This window comes from Haliotis rufescens, unplaced genomic scaffold (assembly GCF_023055435.1).
Source record: "Haliotis rufescens isolate VD_foot unplaced genomic scaffold, xgHalRufe1.0.p SCAF_2, whole genome shotgun sequence".
NCBI lineage: Eukaryota > Metazoa > Mollusca > Gastropoda > Lepetellida > Haliotidae > Haliotis > Haliotis rufescens.
Genome location: NW_025963890.1, coordinates 10808034 through 10829333, shown reverse-complemented (window position 1 = coordinate 10829333; position 21300 = coordinate 10808034). Strand labels below are relative to the sequence as shown.

The following is a 21300-nucleotide window of genomic DNA, read 5'->3' as shown; positions in this document are numbered from 1 at the left end:
TTACACGGGAAAAGAAATATTTCAGATTTACTGTTTGATCATGTGAATCCCTTGCAATTGCAAAGTCCACACAGTCAAGCAATACTGCGGGATGGTATCTTTGTGGGATAGCACAATAAAATCGGCATTAGTCCAGACCAGTACAAGCAGAGACACACACACTCACGCACGCACGCACGCACACACGTGCATGCACGTCGCTTTATAAGACTAGTGCAACCGTCTTGAACGCGACGTTGAACCCCATTTCACGTCACCTTATTATTATCACTATTATTTCCTTTTTTCATCAATAGATAGGTTAAAAATACACCCTGTGATCAAAGGATTAGATATCACCCTCTCTGTACAATAGCTGATCGATACCAGAGGTGCGAGGTAAATGGCCGTTAAAACATTGGTCAATCAGTCGGACACGATTAGCTTGACGTCCGTCTAGAATTGCCCCCTCAAATAACGAAGGGGATATGGCCAAATGGCTACCATGCTGTGGCAGGCACTTTGATTAAATGTATTGATAGACGGTGATCGTTGCACTGATCAGATGTATTGACTGGCGACACAAGTTGCTAATATTGGCGGGCGTTAAAATCATTGGACCGTAATGAGCATTGAGCTGTAATGCCAGAACTGGCGCCTGTGTGTTCGTGTCGTCAGACCCCATCTTCCCTAGGCAAGGGAGTTGGCTGTAAATGTCCAATTTCCACCCTTGCCGAACGAGGGTGGAATTTCCAGGCTCGATCGTAGCGATCGTGGCGATTACGGGTTACGTCCCTTCTATATCCCTCCTACTGACCAATCAGATTCCACCCCTCATGTCACTTACATTTGCTTCAAACAAAATGGTGGCGCCCAGTCAAGACGATCTGATCGATAATCAACATCTTTATTGGAATAATATGGGTCTGACCTCGAGACGTACGAGGGGCGTTCAATAAGTTTTGCAACTTGGGCATTTGTGTTTACACAAACAATGTCAACTTGTGGCAGTTGTGACACTAGTCATAACATCAGGCTGGCACCTGTCATAACAAGTTCCAGACACAACAATAAGTTAGATGTGATGGCTTCATTCACCTAAGGGTGGTCACAATCATGGATTCTCTCAAACATGAACAACGCGCTGTAATAAAGTTCCTTACCAAAGAGAGATGCAAAGCAAGAGAAATCTATGATCGCATGTGTAAAGTGATGGGTAAGGATGCTCCTGACTAATCCACAGTTTGCCGATGGTCTCTACAGTTTAAAAGGGGTAGGGAAACGATGATCCAAGGTCAGACAGGCCTTCAGATGCCACCCAACCGGAAACCATCGCTGCTATAGAAAGAGGAGTGAAAATATCTGAACTTTTTAGGGAATTCCAAATATCAGTTGGAACTGTTGGAACCATTATTCATGAGCATCTTGGTATGTCCAAGGCATCTGCAAGATGGGTACCTAGAAACATCAGTGCTCAAGATCGCCATCAGAGAACTGAAAGTTGCCGAGACCTCCTGGATCTCTGTACTGCTGATGAAGCCGGATTTCTTTCTCGTCCAGTGACAGGTGATGAAACATGGATCCACCACTGGGACCCAGAAACTAAATTGGAATCCATGCAGTGGAAGCACCCCAATTATCCACCTCCGAGGAAGTTTCGCACTCAGCCATCGGCTGGCAAGGTAATGCCAACATATTTTGGGTTGGAGTGAGTGAGTTTGGTTTTACGCCGCTTTTAGCAATATTCAAGCAATATCACGGCGGGGGACACCAGAAATGGGCTTCACACATTGCACCCATGTCGGTATTCGAACCCGGGTCTTCGGCGTGACAAGCGAACGCTTTAACCACTAGGCTACCCGACCGCCCCTTTTGGGATGGAAGAGGCATTTTACTGATTGATTACATGCCACCAAAAACTACAATCAATGGGCAGTATTATGCTAATGTAATGAAAGAATTGCGAAAATCTATTCGCCAGAAACGCCGTGGGATGTTAACACGTGGTATTCTACTTTTGCATGACAACGCCCCGGTTCACAAGTCGAGAATTGCACAGGCCGCCATATGTGAATGTGATTTCGAACAGTTAAATCACCCACCCTACAGCCCAGAATTAGCCCCCAGTGACTATTTCCTGTTCCGGCAAATGAAATCTGCCCTACGTCGAAGACGCTTCCAGCATGACGAGGACATAAAGGCTGTCACAGAGGTGTGGTTAGAGGGCCAATCTGCGGATTTCTATAAAAGTGGTATTAAAAGCTTGCAGGACAAATGGAATAAGTGTATTGAGGTGAATGGAGATTATATTGAAAAATAGAGGTGCAAAACTTGGTCTATATAGAAGTTACAAAACTCATTAAACGACCCTCGTACATGAAACCACTTGAGAACCTTGATTAAAAACTTGAAGAGATTTTGACGCTCAGGTGAGGGAATACAAGCTCTGCAAATCCTGCAATCGACCGCAATCGCCATATTGTTTGCGAACCATGTGTCGATTTCGTCACGCGGTTTCCATTGGACTATGCATAGACTCGTTAGTCCAATCAAACCACAACTCCAGCCTAGTTCGGCAAGGGTGGAAGCTGGACTGTTATTGTCAGTTAACTCCCTTGCCTCGGGAAGATGCCTGACCACAGTGGGACGACCATGGGGACGTGAAAAGTTTAAATTTGGAGATTCGTTGATGAATCAGTTCAAGTCTATGGTAGGTAGGGTTGAAGTCTGGCAGCGGTAAACATTTTTTTACTGTTTAAATGCTTACCGACCGTAGTGGTAGTTGCAGATCGTAGTGGTAGTTGCAGATCGAAGTGGTAGTTGCAGATCGTAGTGGTAGTTGCAGATCGTAGTTTGGTTGAAGATCGTAGTGGACGCAGCAACAACGGTATGATTAGAACCGACGTAGCAGCAACACATATAATTAGAACCGACGCAGCAACAACTATATGATAATTGACGTGAAATGGGGTTTAACATCGGGTCAAAGATTATTGCATTTATATAGCAACGTGCATGCACGTGTATGGGTGGCTGCTTGTTCTAGTCCCGACAGATGCCGATTTATAGTGCAAGCCTCCTGAGATACCATGCCGCAGTTTAACATGAATACCCCCACTCAGACACAGAATACCGACTCCGAGCCGACCAGTCCTTGTCTTAGCCCCTTAATGCCGAGCGCCAGACAGGGTAACAACAAGTACCATCTTTTAACGTATTTTGGTATGACGCGGCCGGGAATCGAACCCGGAACCTTTTAAGGTTTAACGGTTTAACATGAATACCCCACTCAGACACAGTATACTGACTCCGAGTCGACCAGTAAATGTCGAGCGGGCAGGGTAACAACAAGAACTATCTTTAAAAGTCTTTTTGAGTGACGCGGCCGGGATCGAACCCCGGACCTTCCACTCTCCGGGCGGACGCTCTACCACTAGACCACGAAGGCAGTCCTTTATGATTAGAACCGACGTAGCAGCAACACGTTTGATTCGAATCGACAAAGCAGAAAAACCTGTATCATTAGAACCGACATATAAACAACTGTATGATTAGAACCGACTTAGTAACAACAGCTATGTTTAGAATCGACGTAGCAGCACAAACTGTGTGACTAGAACCGAAACAGAAAATACTCTATGATTAGATCCGACTTAGCAGCCCAGCTATGATTAGAATCGGCGTAGCAGCACAAACTGTGTGATTAGAACCGAAACAGAAAATACTGTATGATTAGAACCGACTTAGTAGCAACAACTATGTTTAGAATCGACGTAGCAGCACAAACTGTGTGATTAGAACCGAAACAGAAAATACTGTATGATTAGAACCGACTAAGCAACACAGCTATGATTAGAATCGGCGTAGCAGCACAAACTGTATGATTAGAAGCGAAACAGAAACAACTGTATGATTAGAACCGACTTAGCAGCAACATCTTTGTTTAGATTCGACGTAGCAGCACAAACTGTATGATTAGAACCGACTTAGCAGCAACAGCTATGATTAGAACCGACTTAGCAGCAACAGTTATGATTAGAACCGACTTAGCAGCAACAGCTATGATTAGAACCGACTTAGCAGCAACAGCTATGATTAGAACCGACTTAGCAGCAACAGCTTGGTTTAGAATCGACGTAGAAGCACAAACTGTATGATTGGAACCGAAACAGAGAACAACTGCTGAATGATTGGTACCGTCGTAGCAGCAACAACAAAAAGTTACTGTATTATTAGACCGACGTAGCTCCACCAGCTGTGTGATCATAATCGACGTGGCAGCATCTGTAGTAGCACCGATGTAGCCGCAGCAATTGTAGGAGCGCCAGCAGCACCGGCAGCCGCAGCAATATAACCGTACATGTGAGAGTAGGGGGATACGACTTCTCAGTCAATGTATTAATGTTTTTGTTTCATGAAGAGAAATGGTGGTACAGCGCGGGGAGCTGCTATCGACAACATTCTGCTTGTACAGTAGAAGTAATTTCCGCCCTGCCTTCAGACCTCGGCTGGAAATACGCCATAGATATGGTATATGTGTACGTTCGGTCCTGTATACCTTCCACCTGTATACCATCTTATACGTTGTAAGTGCATACCCCGTGGAATTTGTTGTTGATCCCGAGCTCGCTTCCACTAAGTTACAAGGAAAGGTCTTTTGAGGCCATATGTTCAAATTATAATTTGGAATATGTAAGAAAATATATTTGTTTCACGTTCATGTAAATTGTCTAAGCACTGAAATGCGCAATTGCTTTATAAAATATCGGTCATTATCCGTGTATTTTACATAATGAGATGGATACTCGTTGTTGTCATGAGAAACATGTTTTGAATGTGCGAACTTCACCAGGTGCCGGCCGAGTCCACTTCTGCATTGGAGGGGGTTGCAGGTACCCGCTGGTTCTTGTTTTCGCTCGATAAAATATTATGACTTTTTTTATTTAAATTTACTCTGACACTTATTTGTCGATGTCCCCTGGGCTGGATAAAACACACCTCGGTCGGATAACAGGGATCGGGTTAGAAACACCTGGGTTTTTCCCTCGGTTTTCCTCAGCTGGTTGCTGCTACCCTCAAGTGTGACTGTTCCAACCAAAGTCAAACTGGTCAGCACGTTAGTACGTACTTTGCAGATGAAGACGTATCAACCATCACCACTTCCAACGATGCGTTCACTGTATGTATGTTCACCAAGCCAAGCTGTATTTGCAGTGAAAGTAAGACAGGCAAATATACATAAGGCGGGGAGTACAGATGGCGCTGAGATGAAACTTAGCTCCGAGTGTTTAATTGTGACAAAAAGTATGTACAATTTTATTTTAATGATTTACTTTTCACAGGAATATAGACGAACTTGTTTCTGTCTTGTGGTTTGACGTGGAGCGCTCCATGACCCTTGAACCTATCACGGTGGCGGCCATGTTGACTTGACAGGACGTGGGGTAGTTCCACATGTACCTTTACCCCCAAGTTACAGTTTATTGCTCTAAGTAAACATGAAAGGTAATTGGTTTTTAAGAAAAAGGAGGTCAGTTTACGCCTGCAACGACTATATATCTCTACGTTCATATAGACCATCACACTTTTCAACTGGTATTCGTGAAAGTAGCACAGATCATTGGGCTTCGCCCACGCACACGCATGCAATTTCATCGGTTGCTGAAGACCTAGTCTACACGCACACGCATACGCATGCAATTTAATACCCGTGGAGATCCTGGGTAGAATAGGTCTTCAGCAACCCATGCTTGTCGTACGACGCGACCAACGTGATCGGGTGGTCAGGCTCGCTGATTTGGTTCATGCATGTCAACGTATCCCAATTGCGTGGATCGATGCTTATGATATTAATCACTGCATGGATTATATGACACACCCACAGAACCGTTATATGACACCTACAGAAATGTTATATGACACACCTACAGAACCGTTATATGACACACCTACAGAACCGTTATATGACACCTACAGAACCGTTATATGACACATACAGAGCCGTTACATGACACGCCTACAAAGCCGTTATATGACACACCTACAGAACCCTTATATGACACACCTACAGAGCCCTTATATGACACACCTACAGAACCGTTATATGACACACCTACAGAACCGTTATATGACACACCTACAGAGCCCTTTTTTTATATGAAACACCTACAGAGCCCTTATATGACACACCTACAGAACCGTTATATGACACACCTACAGAGCCCTTATATGACACACCTACAGAACCATTGTATGAAACACCTACAGAACCGTTATATGAAACACCTACAGAACCGTTATATGACACACCTACAGAACCGTTATATGACACACCTACAGAGCCGTTATATGACACACCTACAGAGCCCTTATATGACACACCTACAGAACCGTTGTATGAAACACCTACAGAACCGTTATATGAAACACCTACAGAACCGTTATATGACACACCTACAGAACCGTTATATGACACACCTACAGAGCCCTTATATGACACACCTACAGAACCATTGTATGAAACACCTACAGAACCGTTATATGAAACACCTACAGAACCGTTATATGACACACCTACAGAACCGTTATATGACACACCTACAGAGCCGTTATATGACACACCTACAGAGCCCTTATATGACACACCTACAGAACCGTTGTATGAAACACCTACAGAACCGTTATATGAAACACCTACAGAACCGTTATATGACACACCTACAGAACCGTTATATGACACACCTACAGAGCCGTTATATGACACACCTACAGAGCCCTTTTTTATATGACACACCTACAGAGCCCTTATATGACACACCTACAGAACCGTTATTTGACACACCTACAGAGCCCTTATATGACACACCTACAGAACCGTTACATGACACACCTACAAAACCGTAACATGACACACCTACAGAACCGTTACATGACACACCTACAGAACCGTTACATGACACACCTACAGAGCCCTTATATCACACACCTACAGAACCGTTATATGACACTCCTACAGGACCGTTATATGACACACCTACAGAACCGTTATATGACACACCTACAGAACCGTTACATGACACACCTACAGAACCGTTGTATGAAACACCTACAGAACCGTTATATGACACACCTATAGAACCGTTACATGACACACCTACAGAACCGTTACATGACACACCTACAGAACCGTTATGTGACACACCTACAGAACCGTTATATCACACACCTACAGAACCGTTATGTAACACACATACAGGCTAACAAAGGATACTGGATACCGTCTCCTTGTCGATTTCATTACTGGGCGCTACGTTTTACAAAAATAAGATTTAACCAAATTCCGCCTCATCATCACAACTCCGATTTCAGAGCAAGATTTGTCATGTTTATAGTCTCCTGCTGTAGCAACTGATTCGGTTTGAGTCATCACAGTTGTCGGCCTAGGTAGACACATCCGTGAGCGTGCTCACAGCTCACCGTTAGACTAATGTTATTGTCTAAATGTTAGCTTCGCCACAGGCAGCCCCGCTTAAAAGACAGATTTAAACGGGTTTTTTTGGTTACAACTGTGCGTACACTTGAATCAGTGTATGTGTGCTAGCAACGCTTCGCAACAAGCAACCCCGCTTTAAAAAACAGATTAAAATGGGTTTTTTCACAATTTGCGTACACTTGAATCAGTGTATGTTTGCTGGCAACGCTGCGCCACCAAATCACGAAGTTTCTCACATATGTCAACGAACGTTCCTAAAATATCCTTTGGGGAGATTTAGAAAGAAGAAATTAACAAACAGTATCTTGGTTGAAACCCTGTCCCACCTAACCACACCTCTCAGAACACATTCGATCAATATTTATATACCTGCTTCAATTGAACATTGCTGCTGTTCCAGGCTGGATCACTAGAATCTCATTTAATCTCCGAATTCTCCATGATGTTGCTCAAAGTATAAGCGATGAGGTGAGGTGAGGTGTGGTTTAACGCCGCGTCCAAGATTATAGCGACGTGCATGCACCTGTTTGTGTGTGGCTGCTTGTACTAGTCCGGACTGATGCCGGTTTATAGTCCTAGCCCACTGAGATACCATTCCACATTTTAACATGAATACCCAACTCGGACACAGTATACTGACTCCGAGCCGACCAGTCCTTGTTTTAGCCCCTTAATACCGAGCGCCAGACAGGGTAACAACAAGTACCATCTTTTAACGTCTTTCGGTATGACGCGGGCAGGGATCGTACCCCGGACCTTCCGCTCTCCGGGCGCGCGTTTTACCACAAGGCCACGGAGGCGGTCCATGTTAGCGATGAGCGATTTATTAATACATAACATATGAAAAGGCGGCAACTGGACATATTTAGTGTTATCAGCATTTAATGTAATGTTGCTGACGTATAATGAACATGTTACTTCAAAAAGTGCACGTAAGCAAACGTTTTATAAGTGAACAGAGTGAGTGAGTGAGTTTAACTCCGCTTTGAACCGTAATTCAAATACATCACCGCGTGTCATCTTGACGTTAAAGGAAAACTCACGACTTTAATGTAACCCACGAGCACGGATGTGGTGCTGACAAACATATATATATATATTCAAGTCGAATATTGAAGGATTCGAATCCAAGATCATGCGCACACCGAATTGTGGTGCCTTCAACGACTGGCCATCCTCCCGGGGCAAGGGAGTTAACTGACTACAGAATTCCAGTTTCCGTCAGATAACACCCTTGCCTCGGGAAGATGGGACTGAGTCACTTGTGTACCCTAGCTAAACAGAAATTACGACCGCTTGTTTACAGCCTGTCTATATACTCGGACCATTCAAACAGAGCCTGTAGTTGTTTCATAGTTGTGTGGGAACAATGATAGTAGCTCTCTTTAGTTTGATATCAGAAAGGGGGCGGTCGGGTAGCCTAGTGGTTAAAGCGTTAGCTCGTCACGCCTTAGACCCGGGTTCGATTCCCGACATGGGTACAATGTGTGAAGCCCATTTCTGGTGTCCCCCGCCGTGATATTGCTGGAATATTGCTAAAAGCGGCGTAAAACCATACCCACTCACTCACTCACTCACTCACTGATATCAGAAAGCGTCCGGATGGGTGAATGTTGTTTTCTACCGCATTCAGCAACATTGACAACTAAGGCAAATTGAAGACTGTGCATCCAACCGTCGAGTGTTTGACTGAATGGTATTCTTGATGTTGGAGAAATATTCAAAGATATAACGATGAAAAAAATGTCACCATGTTTCATATGTATTGAGTTCGCGATCAGCACTTATGGAGTCGGCTAATACTACGGGTAGTACTACATAGTCGTAATAACAGTTGAAGCAGTATCATGGTGGTAGCAGGAGTAGTTGTAGTGGTGGTAGAAGTACTTAAAGGTAAACTATCGAAATATGTCTGAAGTAATGCCGAGGCTGAATCACACGCTGGGTATTTGAGCTCAATTTGATAATTTCATGGTATGAGTTGTTTGATGCGGTCGTAAAATATGCTTTTCGGGCCAACACCCTGGCGCTTGACTGTCTCCGCGATGTGTAAGGGGAAATAACTCGGCCAAACATTCGAACTGCTTGACATGAGAAAACTGTCGTATAAAAATGAAGGTACAATGAAGGTCCTGTTGGCCTAGTTAATCTCCTAGAATTCAGAGTTGTGGAATACCTGTGAGTGTTTAAGTTTGGTTTACATCGTTCTGGACAGGATTTCACCCATATATGTAGTATACATGGCATTCGCCTTACGTAGAAGGAAAGTCCAAAGACGTTTTGCGCGTTATTAAAATACAGAGTACCGTATAGGATGGTCACAAAGGGTAATAAATGGGGCGAATCCTGGACTTGAACCCACGAGTAACGGATCCTGGCACGGCTAAGGGACTCAATTCGTCACAACGAGATGTGACGGTCTACTATAGTGACATGACGAAAATCATTAAATGAAATCATTTGACAAAACCCCGTGTGTTTGTGTGTTGGACTAAAAGATACAAAAGTGCAGATAGATTGATTGAAAACGAGTGAAAATACCAGATTTATACGACTGTTGTTCCATATCAAATAATAGTTTAAAAAACGTGGCTTGTAAATTGGGTTGGGTTTTTTTTCATCTATACTAAAACCAAGTTAGGTCTGATGGGTGTTGTCCGTATGAAACCAGGGCCCACTTGCACAAAGTGATCTTAGCGCTAAGACTATTCAATATATCAACGACGTGCGCATACGTTTGCTGCACAAACCAGACATGGAACACTCTGAACAGACACGCCAGATGATCAAACACCAGCTTGGCCCACTTGCACAAAGTGATCTTAGCGCTAAGACTATTGTAAGCCTATGTTAAAGTATGGGAGTTACGATCATCTTGGCGCTAAGAACGCTTTGTGCAAGTGGGCCCAGCTGGTGTTTGATCATCTGGCGTGTCTGTTCAGAGTGTTCCATGTCTGGTTGGTGCAGCAAACGTATGCGCACGTCGTTGATATATTGAATCATTCTTTTCTTTATATCAGCAGTATGACTATCCTGCCTTTAGAATATTTGATTCTGCCAGCTGTTAGAAAGGCAGGCACACATGTGCATATGTTATAGGGACTCAATATATTCTTTTATTATTAATACCGCATACGATATTACATATTGATCATGTTAGATGGTATGTTTCAATCCACACACAACGAACAGTGATGGGGACGCAGATGGGTGAACGTTGTTAGCGTTCATCCCTGTTATGTCCAAACGTGTTTCTCCTACAATGGATATTTACTATCAAAATGAAGGTCATGCATTTTTAATATATTTGATTGTTTTGGTGTCACAGACGCATCCCTTAGTACCAAGAATCCGCAGGGCTGGATCTCATATTTACCTGTTATGAATGGTTGGACGTTTCCCCCGCTAATCTGACACGTCGTGTGTAACCTATACACTACTCAACTCGGCATTTGAATAAAGCGGATCTGGGGTCATTTAAAGGCGGGGCACGTGTGTTTTAGGGATCCATTTGTTATTTTGAGGATGAGGTGATGGCTGGGTTCAACAGGATTTCTTTCCCTTCAACATGCCGTTGACGTTTTGCATTTGTATTTCAATCTCGCCGCGAGTAGCTGAAAGAGTGTTGATGCGGCGTTTAACAACAACCACTCGCTTCAATAGCCAATTATTAACCGTATAAGACTGTCGTGGAGTTAGTGAGTGAGTGAGTTGGGTTTTATGCCGCTTTGGAAAGTATCCCAGTTATATCACGGCATGTCAGGTTAATATGGGAGGAAAGCCCGAAGTGATGCAGGTCTTAGACGTTTATCTCTTTCGTGTAAAACCCACGACGATGGTATAGTGCTGAAAAACCTATAAACATAATCGGGGCTGACCGGGATTCGACCCCACGATCAAAGGGACGCAACTCTGCACAGCGACGTGCGGCGACTTAGGCGACTGGGACACCCGTGCCCCGACTATCGTTGAGCTAAAGTGGACATATCCGACTAGTTTAACCATTTCTCACGATATTGTCAGAAAGTGGATATACACCGTTATTACAGACAGACAGACAGACAGACATGTTTATTCAGTAAAAGGCCAATGGCCCAAAATACAGACATGTGAGCATGACATTTACAGGGCACAGAATTTATCATTAATTATTTTGTGAGCATAGTATAAGAATTTACAAACTAGAAATAATGTTTGCTCATTATAATTACTAAGAATATTTATTACATGAGAATTACTGTAATGAGTAGGCATAGGAAGATTAACAAGGAAGTTTTGTCATAGGGCAGAATATAAATTACAATCAAAGAGTACATGAAATTCATCCTCAATGACATTATCTCCCTTACTACTACAATAGTTACAGAATCTGAGTGAACAGTCTGTTTTACTATATCTGCCAGTTTCTAAAGCTATTTTAAAATTTGAACATCTGAATTTAGTAAAAACAATTCTTAAATGCGTAGGGAGTTGACATGACAAGTACCTTTCAACATTTAACATGGATTTAAAATGCTTATAAAGATCACATTTTGGAGAAGAGTTTACAGAAGCACTCCAGAGTTGCTGTAAATTATCTTTGAGCCTTTGCTTAAAATGGAGAATAATATTATGACAGCGTACACTGTTGTTATTGAAGGAAATATACATGTCCCTCACGTGGAACTGAACCGACTTTAATCGACTTGGCGAGCCTCACTTTAATGACAATGCTAATCCTATTATCCTATAAAGTCACGAGTAACACATGTGCAAACGCTCGCGGCTTACTCACTCCACTTGTAAAGTCATTCACATACCGTTTTTCCTCTATTAGACGCCTGGCCTCAGACGCAAGCCGGCCTCTAATTGACGCCGAGTCATACGCTCTGTCCCAAAACTATAAGCCTGGTCCAACAAATATAAGCCTGGGCCATTGGATGAATTTAATTATCCCACACTGACTATGTACACTTTGTATTCGGTGGGGTATTGAGTTGCCACTGTGTGCGCATTAAACAGAATAGACGCTGGACCGCTAATAGACGCATGTCTTTGATAAACGCCGGGTCAACTGCTTGCGCGAAATTGATAGACGCCCGGGCTTCTAATAGAGGAATTACGGTACAGGCAACAGTGTCAACCACCAATAAACCCTCTTTGTATTAACCCATGCCCGTATACGCTTCATTCACGATTGTATGTACATAACCATGTAAATTCTGCAACGTCAGAGTTTTGATATAATAGGATTTGTGTGACTGAAATAGCCCGCATAAGCCAGACAGATTGATGTATACATCTACAAGCCCTGGACGTGATTCGACAACAGCGGCAGAACAGCGAGTCAGCTGATGTGTATCAGGGCATTATCCTACAAAGATATGTTCATCAGTAACACGATAGAGTGTATGGGCGCGTGACTCACGGAGTGGACTTCACTAGATATATATGTAGTTTAATCCCGTACGGTGGAACAATCACATGACTCTTTGTTTCATCCTGTGATCTGATTTCCTCCATCATCATCATCGACATCACCATCATCAACAACAACATTGGGGTGATAATAAGTATCTGTATGGATTATTATCATCATCAACAGACCGCCTCCGTGGTCTCTTGGTAGAGAGTCCGCCAGGCGAGCGGAAGGTCCGGGGTTCGATCCCAAGCCGCGTCATACCAAAAGACGTTAAAAGATGGTACTTGTTGTTATCCTATCTGGCGCCCTGATATATCAGGAATATTACCTACTAAGTCGAAAAACAACAAACTAGCGGCGTATTTATGCAGCGCTCTACCACGCCCACTAACATGTACACGGCACTAAACTATTATCGGTCGACGAATCAGAAATCAGATTGTATTCTCGGCTTCCTTGGGTTCTCGAAACCAATTCTGTTTGTTGCAAGAAAGTTTGCACCAACATCTTCTGTTCGGAATTGTGGGCAGAGGCAATTTCGAACACAGTAGCAAAATGTCATGATATACCTAACAGATAAGTGTAATCACCTTCAGCATACAGAGGATTTCAGCGAATATTAATACAGCATAGCCCCTATATATCTGGACCCAAAATGAGAAGTATTTCACTACACAGGAAACAGCATACGGTATGGTCGCGAGACTGCTTTAGGTTTTATACTATCATGATATCGACCACTTGTTTGTCTTTGACAGATTCAGTCTGAGTACAGTTAAATAATTATAATAATTCTTCCTGGCGCGTTTAATCGTCTTAGGGTAATGGTAATGGTAGATCCGATTTCTGAAAAAGAGACACTACGGGGACAAGAGAGGAATATCAATACTTTGTAGAATCCATGACGTCATTATAGACTGTAGTGACACCATGAAACAATTGATTACGTTTTCTGAAATAAAGTATATGAGAAATATAGTCCCACTTTCATGCCATGATGCTGCGCCAATCGTAAACAACTCTATATTGATTTCAATCTCATTTCATCACAGTAACATGTTTATGGTAAAAACTGTATACATATTCCTGTATACAGTATAAAGTACGGTTATAGCGAACTCAAAGGGACTACTAATTTTAGTTCGTTATAACCGTAGTTCGTTATAAGCACATATACAGCATAACTACAGCAAATAGTCGGGACCAAAAAAGTAAGTTCGTTATATCCGTCAGTTCGTTATAAGCGGGTTCGTTATAACCGTAGTTTACTGTATTTTGCATTTTGCTCCCCCTTGGCCGTGCCAGGATCTGCCCCTGTCCACCCCAAACCTCTCAAGTAGGCTGGGATATACATTTAATGCTTTTAGGGCGACATAAAACAACATTGGCCAACTCACGGTGCATGCGACTGAGTTCTATATACAATACACTGCCGGGCAAAATAAAGTATACACCCATTTTTGATGGTGGCAAAATTGAAACAGACAAGAACTGGTTATTCGGTGGAGATGTATTTCATACGAGTATCATAGTTGTGTTTCGGCCCAGTAACGTTTCGATAACGTTTGTAAACTGTTTAGTCAAATCCAGCATAGACTTTCTTTTGTCCGGCAGTTTATATATCTGTGCGATGAACATGTACCTAAAGTGACCCAGCGGGAGGTAATTGCGTTGGACAATGCTGTATGTGAACTGCCTTATACGACCATTGGTAACCTGAACACTAGAAAGAAAATAACATTACGGTATATATGAAGTGTGAATTGTACAAGTCTAATATCGCTATCACAGCGCGTGAATTGAAAAAAATGAGACGAAACGTCCATTACCTTAAAATATGTGTCATATGTTCGCAGTTAATAGGTAGGAAACATTAAATGAAATGACTTATTTGCAAAGGGTTAAGACGTCATGCAACGTATGAGACAATGAAAGAGGAAGAGCTTTCTGTTCAGATGTTTTATTTTCGGTCATCAAAGCTTTCATAACCGTAACGTTTAAAATGCCATCCATTGTACTCTAAGTATACTTGAATATATCAGACACGTTTATATGTTCTCCCAAACAAGGGGCCCTGAATTTACGGCATACTAAATATACGTAAAACACAGTAAACACACTTTTTACACTGGTCTTGGACACTTGAATGTTCCACACACTTGGCACAAGGCTCTCCCAACCATTGGACATCAGAATGTTCCACACACTTGACACAAGGCTCTCCCAACCATTGGACATCAGAATGTTCCACACACTTGACACAAGGCCCTCCCAGACATTGGACATCAGAATGTTCCACACACTTGACACAAGGCTCTCACAGACATTGGGCATCAGAATGTTCCACACACTTGACACAAGGCTCTCCCAGACATTGGACATCAGAATGTTCCACACACTTGACACAAGGCTCTCACAACCATTGGACACTTGAATATTCCACAAACTTGGCACAATGCTCTCCCAACCATTGGACATCAGAATGTTCCACACACTTGACACATGGTATCCGAGCCATTAGACATCAGAATGTTCCACACACTTGACACAAGGCCCTCCCAGACATTGGACATCAGAATGTTCCACACACTTGACACAAGGCTCTCCCAGACATTGGACATCAGAATGTTCCACACACTTGACACAAGGCTCTCACAACCATTGGACATCAGAATGTTCCACACACTTGACACAAGGCCCTCCCAGACATTGGACATCAGAATGTTCCACACACTTGACACAAGGCTCTCCCAACCATTGGACATCAGAATGTTCCACACACTTGACACAAGGCCCTCCCAGACATTGGACATCAGAATGTTCCACACACTTGACACAAGGCTCTCCCAGACATTGGACATCAGAATGTTCCACACACTTGACACAAGGCTCTCCCAACCATTGGACATCAGAATGTTCCACACACTTGACACAAGGCTCTCCCAGACATTGGACATCAGAATGTTCCACACACTTGACACAAGGCTCTCACAGACATTGGGCATCAGAATGTTCCACACACTTGACACAAGGCTCTCCCAGACATTGGACATCAGAATGTTCCACACACTTGACACAAGGCTCTCACAACCATTGGACACTTGAATATTCCACAAACTTGGCACAATGCTCTCCCAACCATTGGACATCAGAATGTTCCACACACTTGACACAAGGCTCTCACAACCATTGGACACTTGAATATTCCACAAACTTGGCACAATGCTCTCCCAACCATTGGACATCAGAATGTTCCACACACTTGACACATGGTATCCGAGCCATTAGACATCAGAATGTTCCACACACTTGACACAAGGCCCTCCCAGCCATTGGACATCAGAATGTTCCACACACTTGACACAAGGCTCTCCCAGACATTGGACATCAGAATGTTCCACACACTTGACACAAGCCTCTCCCAGACATTGGACATCAGAATGTTCCACACACTTGACACAAGGCTCTCCCAGACATTGGACACTAGAATGTTCCACACACTTGACACAAGGCCCTCCCAACACATGGGTAGTCCACACACTCCACCACACCCTCACCCGGGTAGACAGCAGGGGAAGATATCTTTAAACTGTGCCTTCACCCACTGTCCACACCTTCCCACAGCAAAGCAGCAGGTGCCCTCCCCCTCATCGACCTTCCTACTCTCCTTTTCCCGCGCATTGTCGCGTTCCCGGCATTCTCTCCTCCACTGTTTCTCCATCTCTGTCTTCTCACTACAGTACTTCTCCCAATCATCAATGTCCCCGACTACTCGCCCCGTCAGCAGCTGGACCCCACACCGAGTGGCAGCTCCAACATAGATGGCTCGCGCTTCGTTGATATGCCTGTAAAACTCCACACTGCGGCCATAGTTTTCGGGTGTTTTTGGCCCCGGCGATTTCAACTGAATTTTCTTCTCTGCCTCTTCGTCATAGAGATGAACCCTGTTGACAAACACTTCCTCCATTCCTATGACTTCGGTGAAGGGCTGAGCTGGTTCAACCTGGAGTTCCTTATTCAAGTACTTCTTCTTTCTGTGGACAAGGCCTGGCCCCTTGATTTTGATGACTTTGGGCACACCCGAAGGGAGTGATACAGAGAATCTTCCAAATTTCTTCTTTTCTTTCTTTGGCTTCTTCTTCTCGTCTTTTGCGACTTCTTTTTTTGCGCTCCCTGACTTTTTCGCAGGGACTGCCTTAGGCTGGATTGTTTTTTTAATTTTTACTTTGTTTTTGTTTTGGGCGCTATTATTATTATCAAGTTCAGATTGAGAGGTGACGCTCAGAGTGCTCGTTGTCTTCCGGTTGAGTTTAGCCCGGCGTTGCTGAGTCTCTATCGCAGTCAACATCTGGAATGAAGAAATGCAGGGGTTCGTCACACGTCACTTTTAGACCTTTTGATTATGGCCCACGCGATACTCCATAGTTATCTCACGGCATAACTCGTGCTATTTTCCCATAAGGGGGAAATCCCGAAGCAGTGTGGGTCTGACTTGAAACCACGACCACGGAAATGGCGCTGACAAACCAAGTAACGTAATTAGAACAAATCTGGGATTCGAACCTACGATTATATATAGGTTCTGGCACGCTTCATCGTTATGTGGTATAGGCATCAGTAGCTCTGGTAGTAGGTAAGTGATAGAAAATATTCATAAAGTGTACACTGATAACATGTATCAACAACAACAAAAAGATGATAGTAGTAGTAGTATTAGTAGTAGTGGTAGTAGTAGTGGTGGTGGTGGTGGTAGTAGCAGCAGTAGTAGTAGAGTAGTAGTAGCAATAGTAGTAGTGGTGGTTGTAGTAACAGCAGTAGTAGTATTAGAAGTAGTAGCCGCAGTAGTTGTAGTAGTACTACTACTACTAGTAGTAGTAGTAGAGTAGTAGTAGTGTAGTTATAGAAGTAGTAGTAAGAGTAGCCGAAGTAGTAGTAGTAGTAGTAGTAGTAGTAGTAGTAGTAGTAGTAGTAGTAGTAGAGTAGTAGTAGTAGTAGTAGTAGCACTAGTAGTAGTTGTGGTTGAAGTAACAGCAGTAGTAGTATTAGAAGTAGTAATAGTAGTAGCCGCAGAAGTTGTAGTAGTAGTAGTAGTTGTAGGAGTAGAGTAGTAGTAGTGTAGTAATAGAAGTAGTAGTAGAAGCAGTAGCCGAAGTAGTAGTAGTAGTAGTAGTAGTAGAGTAGTAGTAGTGTAGTAATAGAAGTAGTAGTAGAAGCAGTAGTAGTATTAGAAGTAGTAATAGTAGTAGCCGCAGTAGTTGTAGTAGTACTACTAGTAGTAGTAGTAGTAGTAGTAGGAGAAGAGTAGTAGTAGTGTAGTAATAGACGTAGTAGTAGAAGCAGTAGAGTAGTAGTAGTAGTAGTAGTAGTAGAGTAGTAGAGTAGTAGTAGTAGTAGTAGTTGTAGTAGTAGTAGTAGTAGAAGTACCAGAGTAGTAGTAGTAGTAGTAGTAGTAGTAGCCGAAGTAGTAGTAGTAGTAGTAGTTGTAGGAGTAGAGTAGTAGTAGTGTAGTAATAGACGTAGTAGTAGAAGCAGTAGAGTAGTAGTAGTAGTAGTAGTAGTAGAGTAGTAGTAGTAGTAGTAGTAGTAGTAGTAGTAGTAGTAGCAATAGTAGTACTGGTGGTGGTAGTAACAGCAGTAGTAGTATTAGAAGTAGTAATAGTAGTAGCCGCAGTAGTTGTAGTAGTAGTAGTAGTTGTAGGAGTAGAGTAGTAGTAGTGTAGTAATAGACGTAGTAGTAGAAGCAGTAGAGTAGTAGTAGAAGTAGTAGTAGTAGTAGTAGTAGTAGTAGTAGTAGTAGTAGTAGTAGTAGTAGTAGTAGTAGTAGAAGTACCAGAGTAGTAGTAGTAGTAGTAGTAGTAGTAGCCGAAGTAGTAGTAGTAGTAGTAGTTGTAGGAGTAGAGTAGTAGTAGTGTAGTAATAGACGTAGTAGTGGAAGCAGTAGAGTAGTAGTAGTAGTAGTAGTAGTAGAGTAGTAGTAGTAGTAGTAGTAGTAGTAGTAGCAATAGTAGTACTGGTGGTGGTAGTAACAGCAGTAGTAGTATTAGAAGTAGTAATAGTAGTAGCCGCAGTAGTTGTAGTAGTAGTAGTAGTTGTAGGAGTAGAGTAGTAGTAGTGTAGTAATAGACGTAGTAGTAGAAGCAGTAGAGTAGTAGTAGAAGTAGTAGTAGTAGTAGTAGTAGTAGTAGTAGTAGTTGTAGAAGTACCAGAGTAGTAGTAGTAGTAGTAGTAGTAGTAGCCGAAGTAGTAGTAGTAGTAGTAGTTGTAGTAGTAGTAGTAGTAGTAGTAGAAGTACCAGAGTAGTAGTAGTAGTAGTAGTAGTAGCCGAAGTAGTAGTAGTAGTAGTAGTTGTAGGAGTAGAGTAGTAGTAGTGTAGTAATAGGCGTAGTAGTAGAAGCAGTAGAGTAGTAGTAGTAGTAGTAGTAGTAGAGTAGTAGTAGTAGTAGTAGTAGTAGTAGCAATAGTAGTACTGGTGGTGGTAGTAACAGCAGTAGTAGTATTAGAAGTAGTAATAGTAGTAGCCGCAGTAGTTGTAGTAGTAGTAGTAGTTGTAGGAGTAGAGTAGTAGTAGTGTAGTAATAGACGTAGTAGTAGAAGCAGTAGAGTAGTAGTAGAAGTAGTAGTAGTAGTAGTAGTAGTAGTAGTAGTAGTAGTTGTAGTAGTAGTAGTAGTAGTAGTAGAAGTACCAGAGTAGTAGTAGTAGTAGTAGTAGTAGTAGCCGAAGTAGTAGTAGTAGTAGTAGTTGTAGGAGTAGAGTAGTAGTAGTGTAGTAATAGACGTAGTAGTAGAAGCAGTAGAGTAGTAGTAGTAGTAGTAGTAGTAGTAGTAGAGTAGTAGTAGTAGTAGTAGTAGTAGTAGCAATAGTAGTACTGGTGGTGGTAGTAACAGCAGTAGTAGTATTAGAAGTAGTAATAGTAGTAGCCGCAGTAGTTGTAGTAGTAGTAGTAGTTGTAGGAGTAGAGTAGTAGTAGTGTAGTAATAGACGTAGTAGTAGAAGCAGTAGAGTAGTAGTAGAAGTAGTAGTAGTAGTAGTAGTAGTAGTAGTAGTAGTAGTAGAAGAAGAAGTAGTAGTAGTAGCTTTTGTTGGTTGTTTAACGCCATACTAAGCAATATTCAAGCTATATGACGGCGATGTCTGTAAATAATCGCGTCTGGACCAGACAATCCTGTGATTAATAACATGAGCATCGATCCACCCAAGTGGGATCGAAGACATGCACCAACCAACTCAGCGAGCCTGATGAAAAGATGTAGTTATACAAAGTCTTTTGGGAGTATGTCACACAACTTAATATGTCTCCTGCATGTTTATGTTCTAATATACTTGTGCGCCCAAGCATAACTACACGATCACTTTGTTGCGTTCGTTCTTTGATCAACTGTGAATACATCGATACAAATAAATGCCTAAGTCAACAAATTGGTATATAACACCCATGCCAGTACACACGTGTATGTGCAGGGAAAGTCGGTCATTGTATATTCAGATTCAATAGGTTAGTTCATTCTCAAGGTCGTCTGTTACTGATAACGACAAAGGTAACCTGTTATCGGGGCATGACAAGATAACATCAGGGCGAATACTGTACAACTAGACCGCAGACTGCTGGACTGATTACAAAGGTTTAAAAGGGGCAGTACAGCTGTCAATAACATTGGTTTCATTAGATGCATGGCTTTAATTAAGAGTTCGACGTGATGTCCCTAGAAACTTCTAGTGAAAGGAACACGCTCGGTGCATACTTACGATTACGTCTCTGATTTATCCCCGTGAACAATACCATTAACTATGCAAGTCCGTGTGCGCAATGTTGAACCTCTGCTCGGAAGCGACAATATAATGACGTCATAGACACGTTACGTCATAGATCGGCGAAAGCTTAAGCTGGTTCCCAGCTCCCTGTGCGCTACGTCAACTTGCGACATGAGGGACGGGGCCAAGTTTACGGGATCGGAGGATCTCGAATTGCAACCGTTTAGCATTTCATCACAATGCCACCTCATTACATACTTGACATAGATTAAAGTGTACCTGTTTTTGGTTTTATTTAAATGATGACAATGAACGTTATGTAAAACAAAATGTAATCGCGAAACGTATGGAATATCATATATTTTTTTTCCAACTGGTATGCAGTAGGGTTAAAATGAGTGTTCAAAACTGGAGTAAAAGAAGGCATGGAAACATCAAACAAAAGTTACATGTATCGCAATGGCGAGAAGCATTTCATCCCGTCTTATATAATGAAGTGAGTGAGTGAGTTGTATTTTAACGCCGCTTTTAACATTATTCCAGTTATATGGCGGCGTCTCAGACGTTTACCACTTCGGTGAAACCCACGAGCCACGGTATGGTGCTGACAAACCTAGAAACATAATCGGGTCGAACCGGGATTCGAACCCACAATCATAGGTTTTGGGGCGTGCCCAA

The 21300-nt window shown here is 42.6% G+C and overlaps 1 protein-coding gene across 1 annotated transcript; it reads right to left on the bottom strand.

Annotated features, from left to right (window-relative positions):
- Positions 1 to 14697: 14697 nt before the first annotated feature.
- LOC124136137 lies at positions 14698 to 20687 on the bottom strand. The gene is made up of 2 exons (XM_046501950.2): positions 20617 to 20687; positions 14698 to 17220 (listed from the first exon to the last, which is right to left on the bottom strand). Exon 2 carries the CDS (start codon positions 17218 to 17220, stop codon positions 16426 to 16428), a length of 795 nt encoding a protein of 264 aa, XP_046357906.2. The 5' UTR covers positions 20617 to 20687; the 3' UTR covers positions 14698 to 16425.
- Between the last annotated feature and the right edge of the window lie 613 nt (positions 20688 to 21300).

What these genes read in the sequence shown, in the direction of transcription:
- LOC124136137 (XM_046501950.2), bottom strand. Translation starts at nt 17,220, where the DNA reads ATGTTGACTGCGATAGAGACTCAGCAACGCCGGGCTAAACTCAACCGG.